The sequence below is a fragment of the Natrix helvetica genome, assembly GCF_964273705.1.
Source record: "Natrix helvetica genome assembly, chromosome: 5".
Lineage (NCBI taxonomy): Eukaryota > Metazoa > Chordata > Lepidosauria > Squamata > Natricidae > Natrix > Natrix helvetica.
Genome location: NC_138551.1, coordinates 48,207,895 through 48,227,629, shown reverse-complemented (window position 1 = coordinate 48,227,629; position 19,735 = coordinate 48,207,895). Strand labels below are relative to the sequence as shown.

General features: G+C 35.1%; 1 protein-coding gene across 5 annotated transcripts; it reads right to left on the bottom strand.

Annotated features, from left to right (window-relative positions):
• Positions 1-1,877: 1,877 nt before the first annotated feature.
• Positions 1,878-18,595, bottom strand: KLHL24 (kelch like family member 24). 5 transcript variants are annotated; one of them, XM_081953863.1, is made up of 7 exons: positions 18,463-18,595; positions 12,541-13,519; positions 11,893-12,077; positions 10,983-11,101; positions 8,716-8,904; positions 5,656-5,844; positions 1,878-5,012 (listed from the first exon to the last, which is right to left on the bottom strand). In XM_081953863.1, exons 2-7 carry the CDS (start codon positions 13,458-13,460, stop codon positions 4,815-4,817), a joined length of 1,800 nt encoding a protein of 599 aa, XP_081809989.1. In that variant the 5' UTR covers positions 13,461-13,519; positions 18,463-18,595; the 3' UTR covers positions 1,878-4,814. The 5 variants fall into 5 exon arrangements, with proteins under 5 accessions (XP_081809989.1, XP_081809990.1, XP_081809993.1 ...); XM_081953864.1 differs by lacking the exon at positions 18,463-18,595 and adding an exon at positions 16,967-17,121; XM_081953867.1 differs by lacking the exon at positions 18,463-18,595 and adding an exon at positions 17,019-17,103.
• Between the last annotated feature and the right edge of the window lie 1,140 nt (positions 18,596-19,735).

Genomic DNA, 19,735 nt, shown 5'->3' with positions numbered 1-19,735 from the left:
TCCTTAACAAAGATCAAGCAATCTGTGAAGGATGGAGGTTCAATTGGAGGGTCAGTCTCTACAGTGAGTAATTCGTTTTCACACAACAGGAAAACTGCAATTAGCAGCAGATTCTTAATACCAAATGGGGCAATAAATAAAACTGAATATGATGGACTGTCTTTGGAATAATTTGTGCAGTATGTACATTTTGTGGGGCATATAAATTGCATGGACATAACTTTAATTTATATTAAACATGCACACTTATCTACTGAACTACTATTGTGTACAGTCATTCTCTGCATTTGACACAACTATTTGTTTCAATTTTAATGTAAACAGAAAAAAAGCCTGTAAAAATCAAAAGCACAAGCAAGTTGATTGTTCCACAACTATAAAAAGCCAAGTGCAGAATATTACAGAATAGTACAGCTTTAAATACATATTAAATATGCATCTTGGAAATAGTAACACAAAACATTTTTACTTACAGTATAAAGCCAACACACAAAAAATGCAATGACATGATTTGTTGCTGGTTTGCAATTATTCAATCTACAAAAACTCAATATACATTTAGATATTAACAATGGTTCCCATTTACAAAAATTGGAACCTTGTGAAAATAATTCTAGGTATATTTGAATAAAAGTCACCTGCTTTATTTTCCCCTCAGATTAACTGCATGGACTTTTAAAATATAGAATCGGAGATACATTTATTGAGGTATTACTTCATCATTATATTTTACTTTTTTATTACACTGTTCACTTTTTACACATGGTAGAATTGTATATATAGGAATGAAAAGGCCAAAGGAAAATGCTTTCTTTTCCGAAGAATGAAGTTAGCAGGATATCTGATTAAGAATACGGAATCCACAACTCTGATGAAGTAACATGACAAGATTTTGCAAAGCACTGGGGAGAAATGCATAATAAATCATTGGCCTGAGTGAATTAGGCCCCTTCAAAGCTGAATGCTTTGAAGGGGCCAAATGCCCCTTTGAAGGGGCCTATGCCTTCCAGAGAAGTTGCATGCTGTATCCCAGCTGCCTGAGTGAGCATGTTGCATATCCAGATAGTTCAACTGGGACTTACTAACAAAACAAAGCAGCTGTGCATGTACACACAAGTGGAAATGGCTTTTGAAGCAATGACTTACAAAAGAATTCTTTAAAGTTAAGAGGTGTTTCCCTTGAGCTACTGAGTTTTTAGAGAAGGGCCTTAGAAATGCTGTGCTACAAAAGTACAGCTATATATGGCTTTTATAGATAGAATTTATGGTGTAGGACAACTGTTATTAAATAATGGGCAACTGTTTCTATATTCATAGCTGAACTGTAATTGCATTAAAGATTCAAACATAATATACAAGGCTACACAGAAATCCAGATTTGATGGGTTAGATGTGATTTGGAGTGCACATCTTTTTCTAAAGATTCATACCAGCTTGATGCAGTTATTCTGAGAGGTGCTATATGTACACACTTGTACATATCATATGTGTGCTCCAAATCATATGTAGCTCTTTGAATCCAGCTCTCTCTATAGGTCTATAATACAGGTAGTCCTCGACTTATGATCACCATTGAAACACAAATTTCTGTTACCAAGCAAGACAAGTGAATTTTGCTCCATTTTACAACATTTCTTGCCACAACTGTAAAGTGAATCATTGCAGTTGTATTAGTAACACGGTCAGTGCTGTTGTAACGTTGAATAGCCCCTATATCAGGGTTGTAAAAATGGGCCGGTTGCATGCTGGCCACGCCCAGGGGAGTCATACATCATGTGACGCCACCGTGATTACTTATTTGACACCCCTGCTCTAGATGAACTTTTTAAAGTAATCACGGTGGCGTCACATGATGTATGACCCCTGGGCGTGGCTACCTGTACACTGTAGATCAGGAGAGAAGTTGTTAGATTAAGATAATTCCTAAAATTTTATTAAGAATCCTGACTTTATTCAGTGGATTTTTTTTCAGTAAGATATAATATTAGATATATTTTATTTAATGTAACAGCATCAAAATGCAGGCCAGTGATTGTAGTTATAGGGGAAAAATCCAGTATATTGTAATAAAACCAAGTAAACTATAGATTATATACCTGTAGTGATTCTTACTGAAATATGTAAATTTCTAGTTAGGTGATTTTTTCCCTGCCTCTGTTCCCCTTTGAATGGATTTAAGCAAAACAGTAAGCAAGCAAAATTAAAGTAGAAATAACCAAAATGTAAAATAGGGCAAATTTCCTGTAGATGGCAAGCAAGATTTATTTGGCACGATCTATCAAGCTGTATTACAAGTGAAATGCATTGGTTGACATTTTCAAACATATATTTGCAACTTGATTCATTCAGAAGTATAAACAGGAATCTTTTGAAGTTAATTATTATCAAATATGATCCAAACAGTAGTTGTAAGGATGTTTTAAGGGGGAGGGGGATAGTTTCACTATAGCTGAAAATAAGCAAGCAAACATGCCAAGGAGTACACATACTATTTACCATACCGTATCTACTAAGTATGCCTCATTTTTAAATGGAACTTTTCCAAAATAGATGCCAAGAAAAATACTAAGTTTCATCTAGTTGGTTCAGCCATTTAACTTTGTACATTCAAAATATGAATGAATGTTTTCACATTGTTTTAACAAAAATCTGCTGCCAAGTGATATATTTCATGCAAAAGTAGCAATTTTGATGTCAAGGGTCACACTAAAATGGATTTTGTAGGATAAAGGAATAAAGGGTTACAAAGCAGGAGAACATTTCTCGTATTTGGACAAGTGGATGTTTTAAGGGGATTCAAGGAGTTCCTAATTTTTAACTTTGATAGGGCTTGCTATACAAAAATCCATAGTTTTTGTTTGTCGTTTCCCTTGAAATGGCAGGAAAAATTGCTGTCATTTTTCAAAAATAGTGACCAGTTTTATGGCTGCAAAAGGAGATTCAAAGGCAACAGGTTGACCAGCTCTCCCTTAATGTATTATTATTTTACTCGTGAAATGGAGTGCATTAATTTTCACTAACAGAATAGCTTCCCAATGAAATCAAGAGGGGAAACAACCCCTTTGATTTCAATAAAAATCTATTCTTGTCCCACTGCTGTAATAAAAAACTTACCTGGATTTCTCTAGTCACAGAAACCAAATTCATTGAACTGTTAATTCATATATTATTGAAAAATCACAACATGTATAATCTACTGCACAGCAGCACAAATGCTTCCAATAATGGAACCAGTGTATAGCCAATGCTAAAAATATTTAAAGGCACCTACTGCAAACACAAGAATATCTATGAGAAAGCACTCAGTAAATAATTAATTTTGAGCCATGTCCTTATTGAAACATTTGATGAATGTACACTTATATAAGATTCCAAGGCACCAGAAATGTCACATAGTATATAATAACTGCTTCAAAATCAATTAAAACTATTTAATCAGGCATATTTTTCAGGGACACTTGTTTGACTCAGTTCCTGATAAGGATAAACGTTAGTATATGTGGGAGATTAACGTTTATAGTCTAGTCAAGCAAATGTATGTTGGCTGAACATGACCAGATATAAAAATGGTGATGTAAAAAGAATATACATAACTTACCTATGTCAGAATGTCCAAGAAAATTTCATAATATTCACAGCAATGTAATAATTATATGGAAAATATTCAGGAAGCAAACAATAATGTACAAAATGGCATAATGAATTTTCCTTGTAAAATATGTTCTTGTACTGTAAATGTTTACCGTACAACTTACTGATCACAGCAATACACAATACAAAAGTGCTGGTAACATGTATACTTATCATTTTCACAGCTAGAAATCATGTTTGAATATGCATTTTCTACACTAAAATATGTCAAATTTATTCAAGTTGTACAGGGTATGCTACAGGAAAAAAAACAGAATTCAGAAAATGATCCATGTCACAGAGAGATGTTACCTGGAAAAATATTAATAACAGGTACATGACAGTTGTTTTTATTCTTTAATAGAAGACAATGATTAATCAACTGCTTGTACATTGGTTCTACTGTATCTTAAACAAAAGCTCCTTACTATTGAATTTTTTGAAATCTAAAGTAGTTATTTACCAATATGGGACCAATACTGAAACCCAATATAGTGAGTGGCAGAATTTAATCTTAATCGTTGCTTCTTTAGGCTTCTGATGGACAACTATGATGTAATCTTTACTATACTTAATTTCAGATGGAAATTCTGAAGATTTAGAAAGTAACTAAGATGTTTTAAGGTCTCATTTAGAAATAAAATGAAAAATAGTCACATACCACATACTAAAAAAAGAAAAGAAACACCCCTTTAACTGAGTGATTTTTTATACAGATGGACCTAAATATGTTTAATATTCTTTCTGATTCTTTCATAATGATGCAAAACAACATTGGTGTATATTATTTTCAAATATTTTAAAAATTATTCTAATAGTGGTACTATAAATTCAAAGTGAAGGAAAATAAAGGACAACATATTACTTAAACCATTTACACATAAATCATATATAAACTCAATTTTTCACATTGACAGTAAACAGTACTTATCACATTGAAAATATGAAAAATGCAGGTAAAACTATTTGAAATTAACTTGAAAAAATACAATGTGGACATGAGCATGATCTATTTAGTAACATCAACTGTTAATGATTTCAGAAGAAGTTAAAAATCATAACTATGGGAAATATGTAACAATCAAGATGTTAAACACAACAGTGTTTCTTTCCAGATGACACTTTGGAACAGGCTGCTTTCCTGTTCTACAAATTCTGACAGTAATATGAGCCTGATTTCTTACTCAAAAATTCTTCTTATCGTTGTATCGGTGAATAGTCACACAGCCATGGTATGATACTGGTCTGGGCATGGCAGCTACTCCAGTAATGATACTTGTTGCAGGGTCATAACAAAGAATAGTATCTGTGGCTTCTCCATTTTCTCTTCTCCCACCAAGGATATAGATTTTCCCATTACAGACAGACATGCCACAGTTTTCCTGATCATCAGATCAAAAAGAGAAAAGAGTAAAATTATATTACAACAATTGTTTTGCTAGAAATGTACCAAATTATTCTTTTGTAAATTTCTTTTCTTAAGCTTGGGCTTGGTATATATTCCTTGTCAATAAACTTTTGCATCATGCTTTCTGAGAAGTATTTCTGCCTCTTATAGATATCAACTTGGGCAAATTCTAAATCAATCAATTTTTTAACGAAAATCCTCAAGTATCACGCTCAGTCCAAATATGGTTTCTGCAAACTTCCAGGACAGCACCATCCTAATACTTTCCAGATACTTCAAGTAGTCTTATGCTGAATTATACCTTTAAACCAAACTTTCCTATTTTGTGCCCTCCAAATATATTGGATTTCCATAATTTCTCATCAAAATTCTGATGTTAGCCAATTAATCCAATATATTTGGAGAGATCTAGATTGGAACAACCTGCTTACTTCTGTAAGTACAGCATGATGAAAAAATTCAGTTTGCTAATTGGAGTAAAAGCCCAATGCTCCAGTATCAATTTCATAAAAAACAAACATGTAGAAATAAAAAGCTTTCCTAATTTTGCACTTAGTAATTCTATGTTAACATATCTTTACTTGTACATATGAGCATTTTTAGTTCTTAGATGTTACCTGTCTGCTAAATGTGTTCTGCACATGCATCCAATAATCTTCAACCGGATCATAGCAATATATCGCTTTTGTGAGTCCCCCAGCAACATAAATGAGATTGTTTAATGATACAGCTGTAATACATCTCTTCGCAATGGGGATTGTTGCCCGAAGGAGCCAAGAATTAGTATCAGGATCATACGATTGAACCTTAAGAGAAGGAAATACAGGTTAGTTTTTAGCACATTTTGGTATATTATATAGTGCTTATAAATTCTTCTTTCTTTGATTTTTAACATCATTTACTAAGTGATGTAATAAATGATCAGCAAATCAAAGATTAGTCTTCATTTACCATAAGACATTATAAAATTTGCATACTTTCTTTTTGACTTAGTTTAGCAAGTGTAATTGTTTAAAAATAAAAGATGTACTTGAATGACTTAATGAATCAGTTTAGCCTGAGAATGAGATTTGCCTTTCCCTGGGTTTGTACATGTTACTACCACCTTCTCTAGCAAGCTTTTTTTTTAAAAATAATTGCTATTCAGTATGTTATCTGGATTCAATATAGTTAAACCTATGGTTTAAAATACGTTTTAAAATATAAACTTGAAAGCAAGTCAGTTTCAGCATATGATAACACAGAGTTTCCTTAATTTGTGAAATTCTGCAAGGGAAATATATGCAAGGGGGATAGGGGTGGGGAGGGTCTGTGTCTCTGTCTCCCTCCCTCCCTCTCTCACAGCATAAATATTGAACTACAGCATAAGTCTGCCTTGGCAACTCCCCATCCCCACCCCAAGTCATGATGCTGCCTTTACCTAATCTTCGCCCAAGAGTAAAATAGTAAAAAAAAGTTGTCCTTAGTTGTTGTACTCCTGTTAAAAATAAATTCTCTTTAAGCCAACAACATTTAATGACAGCTGCAAAATGTGTAAAATGGATTATTTTATGTAATGTAATTCAAAAATAAGTCTCAGCAAAACAAAATTTTAACTACAAGTTTAAGATTGAAAATATTCTTGGGAATAAACAGCCAATAAACATCATGATTAAAATTTTGATTTTAGAATGTTACAAACAGACCAAGGGTCCAGATAATTTTTAAATAAGAGTTTTGAATTTATTATAAAGAATCCTTCCTGTAGGAAAATGTTTTTTTTAAAGTAAGATTTTAAAAATTGGACACTAAAGGTAAGTATACAATATAATTAAAAAGGAACAGTCTTGATTTACAATTACAGAATGTAGCAAAATAGTCTAACTCCCATTATTTTGAAAAATGGACTCAGAAGTTAATATTAATAGTGTTATCAGAGACATCTGACTCTATGGAAGGACTGTGACTAAAAGATGTTATGTAAGAGGAACAGGTTTTACAAGACAAGACTGAATCAGAGTTGAAGGTCGATTTACAAATGTCATTCTTGACATGGAAAACTCCACATACAAAGGAAATGGCTGATGTTTTAATAATTAAATAGGATATGCAAATAATAAACCAAGAGGGCAACCTGGATAATTTTCCTATATTGGATGGATGGGACAGGCTCGTTAAAGTTTTGAAGAATTTTGTGAGAAAGGTCAAAGAAAAAAAATGAGAACAACTTTTGCAACATTATTTGAATAAATATTAAGATTATTAGAAGTTACAGGAAGGAATACAAAATTATAAAATGTAAAGCTCTGTGGAACATCCTGCCCGCTGGGGTGAGGTCTGCTCCCATCTTTCTATCATTCCACAAGGGCATGAACACTTGGCTCTCCCAGTTAGCCCGGAGACCCAACAGGGGACTAGCACATTGGAGGCTGCATTTCCTGCTTCGCCTCTGCCCATCTTTTAATTCATATTGTTATGGATTGTTAATGTTTGTTTTTATTGTTTCATTGCTTTGCTATTATGTTTACATGTTTTATCATTTTCTCAATGTTTCTGTTGTAAACTGCCCAGGAAGATGGGCAGTTAATAAATTTAACAAATAAATAAAGTTGGTTTATTGACCAAGGTTAAAGTAGATATATTGCTATTTCTGGTATCCTTTAATGGACTTTTGCTGACACCAGGCCTAAAATGACCATAATTTATTAATTTATTTATATAGAAGAGATGGAGTATACAAAGGAATAATTTGTTATATTTGAAGAGGAACTGATAAGTTGCTAAAATTGTTTACATTTGTGAAAAAGGTGGGGAGTAGCTTCTTTATGTATTTCTCTTCTTTTTTTAAACTATATTCTTACTTTTATTTTTCTATCTTTTCTGCCCCTTCTACTCTTTCTTTTTATTCTTCCATCTTTGTTTTTTCTTAATTTTCCTGTTATAGCAATAGCACTTAGACTTATATACCACTTCACAGTGCTTTACAGCCCTTTCTAAGTGGTTTACAGTGTCAGCATATTGCCCCCAACAATCTGGGTCCTCATTTTACCAACCTTGGAAGAATGGAAGGCTGAATCAATCTTGAGCTGGTGAAACTCAAACTGCTGACAGCCGGCAATCAGCAGAAGTAGTCTGCAGTTCTGCATTCTAACCACTGCGCCACCACAGCTCATTATAATTATAATTATAATCTTTAATACAATTAAAAAATATGTGTGGTAAAAAAAGTCAAGAATGAATGATGATGATTGATTATGGATTTTATTCACAAATGAGAAATCTCTAGGACAGAAGTAGATACAGATAATCTGGTTATCCAAGTGAAAAAATGAAGATTGAATCAGAAAAATAAGAAAAGAAAAAATGAATGAGCTGAGAAGAAGGGAAAGATTTTAAAAAGTCAGTTAGATGGCAGTAGTGAGTGCTTGAAAAAGACAAGAGAGAAATTTAAACAGAAAAGGAAGATATGAATTGATGCATGGACATAGAGGGAGCAAAAATGCTTTCAAGGATAGAAATGTATGGGAAATATGATATAGTATTAGCTCTATTTTTATTTTGTTATTTCATAGTTTTAATTTCATTACCCTCTCATTATTTTCTGCAGTTTATACAGGGTTATTTACCTCTACAGCTGTACATAGATAGTTTAAAAATACACTTTAAAATATTACTAATGTGAGAAAAGTATATCAAACCTTATCAGAGCATGTGTTATCATCTGGACCTCCACCAATCACGAACAGTTTGCCTACACAGCTGGTAACTGCTGGAGAACTGACAGCTTCTTTAAGTGAAGCTACCTCTGTCCATCGATTGGAAAAAGAGTCATAACACTCCACACTACTCAGTCGATTTTGCCCATCATATCCTCCAACCACATACACCTGTTAGAATATGTAAAAAATGTTATCAGCATGTATTTATCCTCTAATATTTTTACACAAAAGTTACACAAAACCTGAAAGTCTTCAGATATGCCTCGACTTTTCAAAATCTTACGTAAGATTATTGTTCCTAGGCTGTAAAAAGCCACATGATCTGTGGCTGCTAACATTTAAGGACTTATTTGTATTTCCATGCTACTATATTATGGTTGATTGAATTTTTGCAGCTGAAAAAAGGCATCCCATTTTAAGATTTGAAATGCATCCAAATGCATAAAAACTGGCAATTGAGAGCATATTATGATTATTACTTTTAAGGTTTTATTCTCTCCCTCCCCATCTCCATGTATTTTAACTGGTTCAGCAGCTGGGTGATCTTTGTGACATCAGTCACAATATCTCCTTCTACCACTTAGTTACAAAAGTTCTTCCCAGCTCAAACATAGAAGCTTCAAATATCACATATAATTGTACAGGATAATTTGCACAAGTTCCTAGAAAATAAAACAAAAATCAACAAAAACATACTCCAGATTTTACTCACATAAATATGCATACACGCAACCTTCAAAATAACAACTACCATGTTTCCCCGAAAATAAGACAGGGTCTTATTTTCTTTTGACCTCTGAAACAAGACTTGGCCTTATTTTCAGGGAGGTCTAATTTTTCAGGTGCAGGAGGGGGTGAGCATGATCACTTCATGGCTGCTGCTGTGTTGCAATATTTTCATGGAGGGCTTTTTTTCGGGAGAAGGCTTATTTTAGCGCATGCACTCAAAAGCCCGATTGGGCTTATTATTCAGGGAGGTCTTATTTTCAGGGAAACAGGGTATGTATTTTTTAAAATTGGAAATAAGGAAAAGACTAGCAACAACTCTAAATGTAATGGTAGCGCATATGCTTTGTATGCAAATAATCCAAATTTTGAATATTAACATTTCCAAGTAAAAGTGACTGAAATGCTAAGATACTATTAAAGAGTTTGTCCTAATACAGATAAGGAATAACATTTTATCACGATCAAATTAAAATTCATTTCTCACTATAGATGCAAATGTTGCATTATGAACCCACATTTTGCATCATTCAGACAAGCCAGGAGTACCCAACAAGACACATAAATAAACACTTATAACTATTGGCAAAAGCTCCCATTTTCTCCCTTCAGATTTATTCCACTTATAACAGTGGGTGATTTTCTATCAAGCTAAAATAACGTGAGGGGAAAGCTACTAATAGGAAAAAAAACTTAATGACACATGGTTTAACAGCAGGGTTCATATGATTCTTTGGATAAGATCGGGCCAAACACATACTTCAGATTTAATGATATTGAATTTTAAATAGAAGAAACAGCTTGGCATTAGAAAGCACGGCCAAGGTATCAGAGAGTTTGGGGAAAGTGGTCAGTTTTTCCCCAAATTAAAAAAAGTATATATAAAGTTTATATATATACTTTTTTTAATTTGGGGAAAAACTGACCACTTTCCCCAAACTCTTTGATATATGGATGTGGATCCCAGGACATAAAAGCATGTTATTTTATTGCTCTGTTAATAAGGACATTCATGCCTATCTTATTCCTGCTTCATCAATACCCTGGAAGAACATGCACTACTTCACATGACTTCAAATTCTCTTCAACTCGGACTATATCAAATATTGTGCAGCAGCAGAAAACAGAAAACATGAAGCACAAATTTATTCCAATATTTATAACTTCATTTACTTGCTGACTATCTTGACATTATTCAATATGTTGTTTTATTTCATTATCTTTAGCAATATTTTCTGTTTCTGCGCTTTGCCTATGAAAAAGTATATCTGTCTGTCTCTCTCTCTCTCTCTCATAATAGGCTGCCTGTTATAAATAAGAAAGGCCTGACATTGAGAAATCCTTTCTATGGCAACTGTGCATCAAATGTAATGTATATAGTATATCAACAAATCCAAATGTTAAAATGACATGTTACAACAGCAAACCTCACCTTTAGGACAAAAGAATGCAATGTTTCGGTTAGTGTTTTATTACAATCATACTTCAGAAGCTAAGTATCTCTAATAAAGATTCCTTACCTTACCAAGGAGGACTGCCATTTTATGACGCCACCTCCCTTTATTTAGAGAAGCTACTCTGATCCAAATATTAAGTTGAGAATTATAAATCCACACATCACGGCTATTGATTCTCCCACCTTATTGAAAACAAAAAAGAATTTATTATTATTATATAAGTATTGTCACTGTTGGGTCTCATTGTGGAAAATGCATTACTATGTTCCAGGTAGAAGTGTATAAAACTTTTTTCTGAGTGTCAAATGTTTGACATTTGAAATGCTCTGTGATGAATCCGAAATGGTTCTTTCAAGCTAGATATGTTGCTTTGACCATTTTGGAAATATTTTGGGTTTAGAAAGCTTAAAACATCTGTTTTGAATACAAAATGCTGCCACAGTATTCAAAATGACTACCTCACATTCAAAATGTTTCAGTGTGAAATGCTTTGCAAACCTCTAGTTTATACTACTAAAAATAAAATGCAGAACAATCATATACTTTCAAAACTTCTTGATTATAGAGTAATGGATATAAACCTTTTCTCATCAAAGAACATTTTCTGGAATGATATTTCAGTGGAAACCAGACCAGATATACAGGTTCTCACACTGGAAATTGGACATTCCCTATAATTGAAATCAACATATATAAATGAAGACGACTTTTCAGAGTTATTGAGAAATGGACAAATAAGTCTTCTCTATGTTCACTTTATTGGGCTGCGGCGAATTGGCCGTGGTGGTAGCAAACGGGCGGCGGCAAACAGGCAGATTTTTTTTTTCATTTTCCTCCTTTAAAGCTAAGGTGTATTTTATAGTCCAGAGCATCTTATAGTCTGAAAAATAGGGTAATTAAAAAAACATATTCTTTAAAATAACAGATTTTTTTTCTATTACACCTCCCCCCACAAATAATATAAAATTATTACCTGAAACAAGGATGTCATTCCTCAAAGCACAAACTGCATACTCAGATTTTGTAAATTCTGGTAATTTTGCCAGGGATTTCCACTCTCCTGTCATTGGGTCATAACATTCTGTATATGGCAAATTAAATCCCCCAACACGCTCACAACCTCCAACAACAACGATAACTTCAGAGTAGCCAGTTGATCTATAAACCCAAAATATATTTACACTTTCAAATTTTAGCAACAGTACTTAAAATTGACCGAAACATTATATTTAAGAACAAGATCTCAAAACGCTACATAATCTACATACATTTGAAAACAGTGTTAAGCAACCTGATGATTTCCAGATATATTAACAAACAAGGATATGTTAACAAACCAGGATATGTGAACTTGTTACACTCCTAATAATAAAGGGGCTGTCTTGATATATGATTTGATAAAGAGAACAAATAGGTTTTTCAATTCCCACATAACATCAGACAAATCAGAAACTATGTTCTAGGTCTACTTAGTTACTTCCTTCAGCATAGGGAATTAAGTGGTAGTGACTGAGCAGCATACACACTTGCTTTTTCCAATGTGCAAATCAAGCTATAACGTTAATAGCTGAACAAAATTATTTTGGAATTCGACAGACAGCTACTCTGCAGATCATCTTACCTTCGTGGTCTAGTTCTTGAAGACATCATTTCATTTCCAAGGACATGGTACCTTCGTGCTTCATGCAACAACTGGTAACATTCAGGTGAGTTTTGAATCAACTGGTCTACTTCCACTGTCTGAACAAAGTAGTTAGGATGTAGCAAAGGCAGTCTCACATGTGTGAGAATTTCTTGTAGAACTGAGCGCCTGGATTCCACAGTCCGGTAAACCCAGTGCATAACTGCTTCAAACACCATCTCTTCTTTGCTTATTACCAGCTCATCACTGCAAATGTAATCAATAAGTTCATCTTTTCCAAGCTCAAGGAATTCTTCATGCTGGGCCACATCCTCAAAATTTTGCAGTGCAAAAGTTTTGCATTTTGTAAAGAGTGTTTTCAGAGAGTGTGTATCAGCAAAACGTTGAATTCCTAGACAGTTACAAGGATCTAGTTGCTCTTCTAGGAACTTAGCACATGCATCACGCAAAACACTTATTTGAAAGAGACTTGATGTTTCAAAAAGGTACTGCACATTATCCGTGGTGATTTTTACTTTGCCTGTATATACATATTGTAAAAAGCAATCCATGGCTTCAGCAAAAATTCCATTAATTTCTACCAACATCTCCCGACTTTCTCTGTGATCATTGCAAAACATAGCTCTGAAGTAGCTGCTGCAAGCTGAAAGAACAGCACGATGACAAGGAAATTCTCTGCCTTCAACACAGATTATTACATCTGTGAACAAGCGACTGTCACGAAATTCATTGAAGATCTGAAGTATGCTTTCGGCATGGGATGAGCCAGAAGAAAAGTCAAAGAACTCATGGCCTGATAAAGACTTTGGGTCCATTTCAAAAACTTTGCGCTTGGTGACTGGGGATTCTTGGACCCGACTATCCCCTCTGTTCAATCTGCGCCCCAGTATTAGTACCATGGTTACATCAACTGTTCATGCAATCATGGAGAAGAGATGTAATGAATATCTTCTTGGTGCTAAAAATAGATATTTTAAAAATATTTCAGACTACAAAGGACATTAATACACCAAGTAAAACATTGGTTCATCCATGCAATAGGGCTATAGTCTTACTTAGTCAAAAGGAGCAAACTATTTCTCAAAACTAAACTCTTCTGTCTTAATGCTATTTTGCTAAACTTAGCACAGGAAACCTTTACAGAATACATTGAATGAATGAAAGACCTTTGAAGGGAGATTAAATACCATTACACAAAGAGGTGTTTTGGGGGAGGGAGAATTTATTGCAACTTCATCCTCACAAGCATCACTTTCACTTTATCTATAAAGAGATGTTTGCATATACATTTAAGAGCAATCAAAATGGGATACATAGAAGCTAGATGGGGACAGTTTTGTATGCACACATCTCCATTCTCATACTGGACTCACTGTTTAATGACACTTGTAATTCTTCTTTTGGATTTCTGGTGGGAAAACTGAGAGAAAGTCTAAGAAAACCTACAGAATTCTCTTGGAAAAAATACCTAGTTACTGATCACCTTGATCAGCATAAGCTAACGGGGCTTTAGCAATTACAAATAATTCATTTCAACCGTATTTGGTATTGTAGAAAAAATATTAGCAATAGAATTAGTGAAGATACATGAGAAACATTTGTGTTGTAACATTTGAAGATTTTCTTAAGTAGGCGGTAGTGAATTTAGACATGAGGTACCGTATTTTTCGAATAAGACGCTTCTTTTTCCCTCAAAAGAGGCTTGAAATCTGGGTGCGTCTTATACACCGAATATGGCATTTTTTGCTTCCCAAAACCCCACCCTTTTCACCAAAATGGCCTGTTTTGGGGAGGTCTGCAAAGTGCAAACTTTTTTTTTTTTAATTTGCCTCTTCAAAATCTTGGTGCGTCTTATAGTCCGGTGCATTTTATACTCTGAAAAATATGGTAAACCGTGCTTACTTACTTGTCATTAAAACCATGATCTGAGGGAAAATAAATGAAATAGTAATCCAGAATATTTTAGAAGCCTATAATTGGATTGTTGATGTATTAATGATCACTGGTAGCCATCCAACAATTGAGGCATGGTAGATAAGCATAAAGGGAAAGATCAAAAGTCTTTTAATTTAGTCCTATCCTCATCAACCCATGCAAATTGTAACAATTCTACTTAGGTTAACAAAAATTCATTCCTGTAATTTCTGAATTATCAAAATGTAAGTTCCTTCTCAGTTTAACACATTTGTTGCATCAATCTGAACACCACTAAATCTTGTAAATCTGAAACAATGTGAATATGTTAGACATGGATGTTTTATTTCAGTAACCAACAGACTGAACTAGGTATGTGTGTTTCTTTCTGGAAGGCATGATAACCATTACTCACAGTTGTAGAAATTTCATGAAGTTAAGAAAGCAAGTAATCTTTATTCAAAAGTTTTTTATCCCAAATGTGCATAGACAGGGTTTACTAATGATTTTTAAAACTATAGTTTTTGAATAAACTTCTGGGTTAACAAAACACCCAAAGCACGTATCTATTATGTTAAAGTGATGGTTGAAATAGGTCAGTGCTGCTCTAGCTCTGACTGTGGTGATGCAAGCATATTTGGGTAGAAGATGACTTCCTTTTCCAAACCAGCTGTCTTGTACCTTTCAAGTAAGCATAACACTATTCCTGAAGTCATTGTATTGATTGCCAGTAGATTTCTGGGCTTAATTCAGTTTGCTGATTGTTATATGTAAAACCCTTCATGACAAGGAAATTAGTTTCAGTTTAATGATTATGGCAGAAAGAAAGTGGATAGCCTAAAACTAATTTCTACATTACCTCACCACAGAATTAAAATAAATCTCACCTATCAATTCCATGCCTCTTTACCCCCATAGTTTTTTTAAAAAAATATTACTTTAGGTAGCTTGATTTTACCTACCAAATATTGCACAGAATTAGTGCAGTTCCCTTATAATCATTAACAAGATTAGGTAAAATTACAAGAACAAAAGTTGTTTACTTCCTTTAAGTTTGTCTAATTCTACTTCGTCATATTCATGTCAAGTTAGCCCTGGAATTTCTTTCCTGGGATATAAATTTGAAATTACCTCCTTAAGTTATAACTCCTTAAGAGGAAGCAATTGTATTTTTTTTTGTTGCTCTAAAAAAGAAAAAAAAAGTAAAGTCTTTTTCCAATAGTGCTCAACTCCTGTGACTTCATGGACATGCAGTGGTTTTCTTGCTATCAAAGCTTTAGTGAGTTCTTGCCTCACTACAGCTTTTTTCAGCACCCCAGTTTAATCTATAGTGTTAGAATATCCCATTGGTTTCTCATCCAAACACTGAACAGATTAATTATGAAAACTGGTATTATATAAAATAACGGATAATAAGTAGTGCAATATTTACTGCTGTGCATTTTACCATGAGTCAAATGAAATAATTGATAGGTAGTCTGAAGTAGTGGTTAAGGCACCTGATTAAAAACCAGGAAACAATGAGATCTAGTCCTGCCTCAGGCATGAAAACTAGCTGGATGATTTTGGGCCAGTGACTCACCTAACAGAATGGTTGGGGGGGGGGGGGGAGGAATAAGAGGAGAAAGAAATATTAGACATGTTTGCTGCCTTGAGTATTTTATAAAAATAATAAAGGCAGGATTAAAAAATATCTAAAAAAATAAAGAAAAATTATGCCAACTATAAAAAATGTACATTTTTTACAATTTCAACTGGAGAGCCAGTCTTATGTAGTGGTCAAAGCATGGGACTAGAAACTGTGGGATTGTGAACTCTACTCTCACCTTGGGAACTAGGTGACTTTGGCTAGTCACTTTCTCTCAATCCTGGAAAGAAGGGAGGCAAACAACTTCTGAAAAAACCTTGCCAAAAAACCCTGCAGCGACTCATCCAGACTGTCTGAGAAATTGACATGATTGAATGGAAGGGAAAAAAATATACACCTATGTTTTATAATATGTAGCTTTGCTACTTTTACACTGTTTGGGGAAAACAGGTTCATATTCTGTTGGTTTGCATGAAGCTTCCAAGATTACTTTAATTAAAGTTTATAAAAACTTTATTCAGGAAGCCCAGCTAAAACAATTCTACGGCAATTCAATGTATTATTTGAAGGGATTTCCAAAACCAAACAGCGGACATCAAGTCACCAGACGCTCTTTTCCTAAAAAGAATAAGTCAGGCTCATATACAGGGTTTCCGCCTTACAAAATTGTAGCTCTGCACACGGTAGGTAAAATGTGTAAGTGGACCCACGAACAGTTTCGGGATTTCTTCGATGCCATTAAGTTACACTTTTGCGTTCTTGTTTCTAAGGCTTGATAACTGCAATTCCACGTTGTTTCCTGCGGGCCATCTGGAAAGAGGCTCAGGTTGCCAGAAAGCTAGGGGCATTTGGGTTTATAAAGAAAAAAAAAATATTTCGCGGTTACGCCAGCACCCCGCTGACCTAACAGCCGAAGTTCTTAGAAACCTTAAACGGAACAGGACCGTCTCGTAACTCCAATCAGCGCCACCAGCTGTTACACAACTGGCCTCGAGTCGAACCCGAACAGCCGCCAGGGGAGCTCGCACGAACACAAACACATCCTACAATTCACCTTCACCCGAACAGAGCAGGCAACAAGACCCGCCTCCCCGCATTTTATGTCCAATTAGAGAATGCGATTTTTCAAGCACGCTCACTTCTTCCTTCGTCTTCAGCTGGGGTGCGCTCCAATCAGCAGCGACCTTTCCTTAAGTTCTCAAGATGGAGAAGGAAGCTGCGATATCTTGGGGAGGGAGAATCAACTTGGAAAAGACTCGTTTGGACGGGTGCCCACTTTTCATCCTCTCCTTTTTTAGCCTTTTTCTTTTCTTTTTCCTCATAGTAGTTATGCCTAACTCCTTTAAAATAAATGCCGACGGCCTAAAGGTTTTTTAAGCGATTTCTGTCCACCCTTCCGGAAAAAATGGTCTAGTCCAGTGGAGGACCAGCCACTTCGCCAACCGTCTCATGGGAGGGGGGGGGATTCTACGAATCTGTCGTTGAGCACGGGAAAGGGACAACACAGATCGCTTCTTATAGGCTGTGCGTTTGCCACTAAACGTAGAAGCGCCACCAAACGGAACTTCTAGTTACTGTAATGCAGTTGGGGGCGGGGGAAAACAAGGGGCGAACTTCCCGATGTTCTCAGAAATAAGCCAAATCTGCTGGCCAAAACTTTCTAATCGGTCCAAACAGAAATAGAAGTCCAAACCACTGGCTGAAGTATTTGGAAGGGAAAAGACAAAATTAATAGATGGTAGATCTATTTAAGTTTCAAAATAGGAAAGATCCCTTAAAAGAAGACGCGATCTAGCCCTTTTACAAGTCGCCGAAATCTGTGTCGCCAACAGTGTAAATCCACATTTACGCATTTTAAAGAAGTGGCCGAGAAGGAAAGCCGCTTTGCGCGCCTCCCCCGCCACCGCCGCCGCCACGCGTATTGTTTTCCACCTCCTGATGAATTCCACTTCCTTTCTCGATGCACAAACAAAGCGGTCAACAGCACTAACGGTGCTCTGATTTGGGCTATGTGCTTTTCTCGCGCTACCAACAGAAGAAAGAAATCAGCGCCAGTATCGTTCTCTCTGGCCACATAACACCACCAACGGATTTCCCCTCCTCCGTAATGGCAGATTTTACAAAGAATCCGTATGCATTTAAAACTCCATCAAAATGGTCTTTTAACACTTTTTCGCGAAAAGCGAAAGGATGGGGCAATGCTGGGGGTCATCTATTTTATCGTCAGGGAAGGAGTGTCAGCACTAAAATCAAGCTGTTCAAGATGAACGGCATTAGCATTGTTGTTTTGAATGTGTTTCTGCTGGAATAGAAATGATCACCCGGCCCCCAATGACATTTTTGGCCTCGGGGAATTCAGCTCAGTTCTAAGCGGCTGAGTTCACAGTGAAGACGTTTACCTGTCTGTCGTTTTTTCCTGGAATTAAAGAGTAGGCAGCAGCAAAGCCTCTTGCTTCCTTCTCCTTAGCCCGCTCGCTCTTTTTCGTCTTTATCAAGTTCGAGCTCAACTCTAAACAAAGAAGACCCCAAACATGTGACCGCTCAGAGTCAAAACAGATGATGTCACGCACTTGCTAGCCAATCTCAGCAGGGCCGGCTGAAAGATGTCTTGGGAGATGTAGTTCTCTAATCGAATGGTTTGCGACGCAAATTTCATATGTCGTTGAAAGGACTAAATTTCCTCCTATAAGACTGAGAGTTGCACAAAGTTATTGCTGTGGAGGCGATACTGGGTGATGATTTCTGTACAGGCAGACAGTGGCAGCTTTAATTTCTTAAAGTTTGTTTCCATTGAACTATAAAAAAACCCTGCAGCACTATAAAACAAAAAAAAGGTACTGATTGTATAGTGAAGAAAGAAAATCTAACAATGTAATGATTAAAATAAGCTAAAGAGTGTCCAAAGAAGAAAACTAATTAACAAAAAATATCTAATAAGGATGAGGAAACAAAATAAATTCATTTCTTAACTTACTATTAAATCAACATGTGAGAGACACATTGATCTAAAAGTTTTTAATGTCCATCCCTTTTTAGCCATTTTTTGAGAGTTAGGGTTAAACCATATTGCTTTACAACTTCATTAAGCTTTTTTAATGTATTGCATAATTATCAAGAATAGACATAATACCAGCATATAAGCACAATTTATAATCAGTGTTGAGCATCACTACCTCCTTAATAGTTTGAGATTCTCTAACAAATGAGGTTGATGATTCATGAATCAAATTGGAGATTTATACAGATAAGAAGCATCCTTGTTAGGTGCCATGGTTATAAGATAACAGATGGAGAAATAAATCAGTTCCTAATAATTCTACACAATGTGTGAAGAGAACTAGTTTAGTGTAAAGCACCAGACTTGATCACAAGAAGTCAACACTGATTCAAAGGCACAAAGTAAAACTGGGTGAAGACACAAAATTGTAATTCAGTAAACAAAAGATGGTGGAAATACCTATTTTCTTAGAAGCCACTTCATAAATTCAATCTGGATCAAATGGAAGTCTTTTTCAGCATCCAACAAAATTAGATCTGATTCCAATTTATCTGCTGTAATAACAAAAATATTAATCGGGTGAATATTGTCAGAAACATGTCTTTTTTAATAAAATAAATCCATACAGTGATGAGTGGATTATAAATGATATTACCTGCTAAAGCCTTCTCCTA

What these genes read in the sequence shown, in the direction of transcription:
- KLHL24 (XM_081953863.1), bottom strand. Translation starts at nt 13,460, where the DNA reads ATGGTACTAATACTGGGGCGCAGATTGAACAGAGGGGATAGTCGGGTC. An exon ending in TCAAGAACTAGACCACGAAG is followed by an intron (nt 12,078 to 12,540) that starts GTAAGATGATCT and finishes TTGGGTTTATAG; the next exon opens with ATCAACTGGCTACTCTGAAG. An exon ending in TGGCAGTCCTCCTTGGTAAG is followed by an intron (nt 8,905 to 10,982) that starts GTAAGGAATCTT and finishes ATATTCTAACAG; the next exon opens with GTGTATGTGGTTGGAGGATA.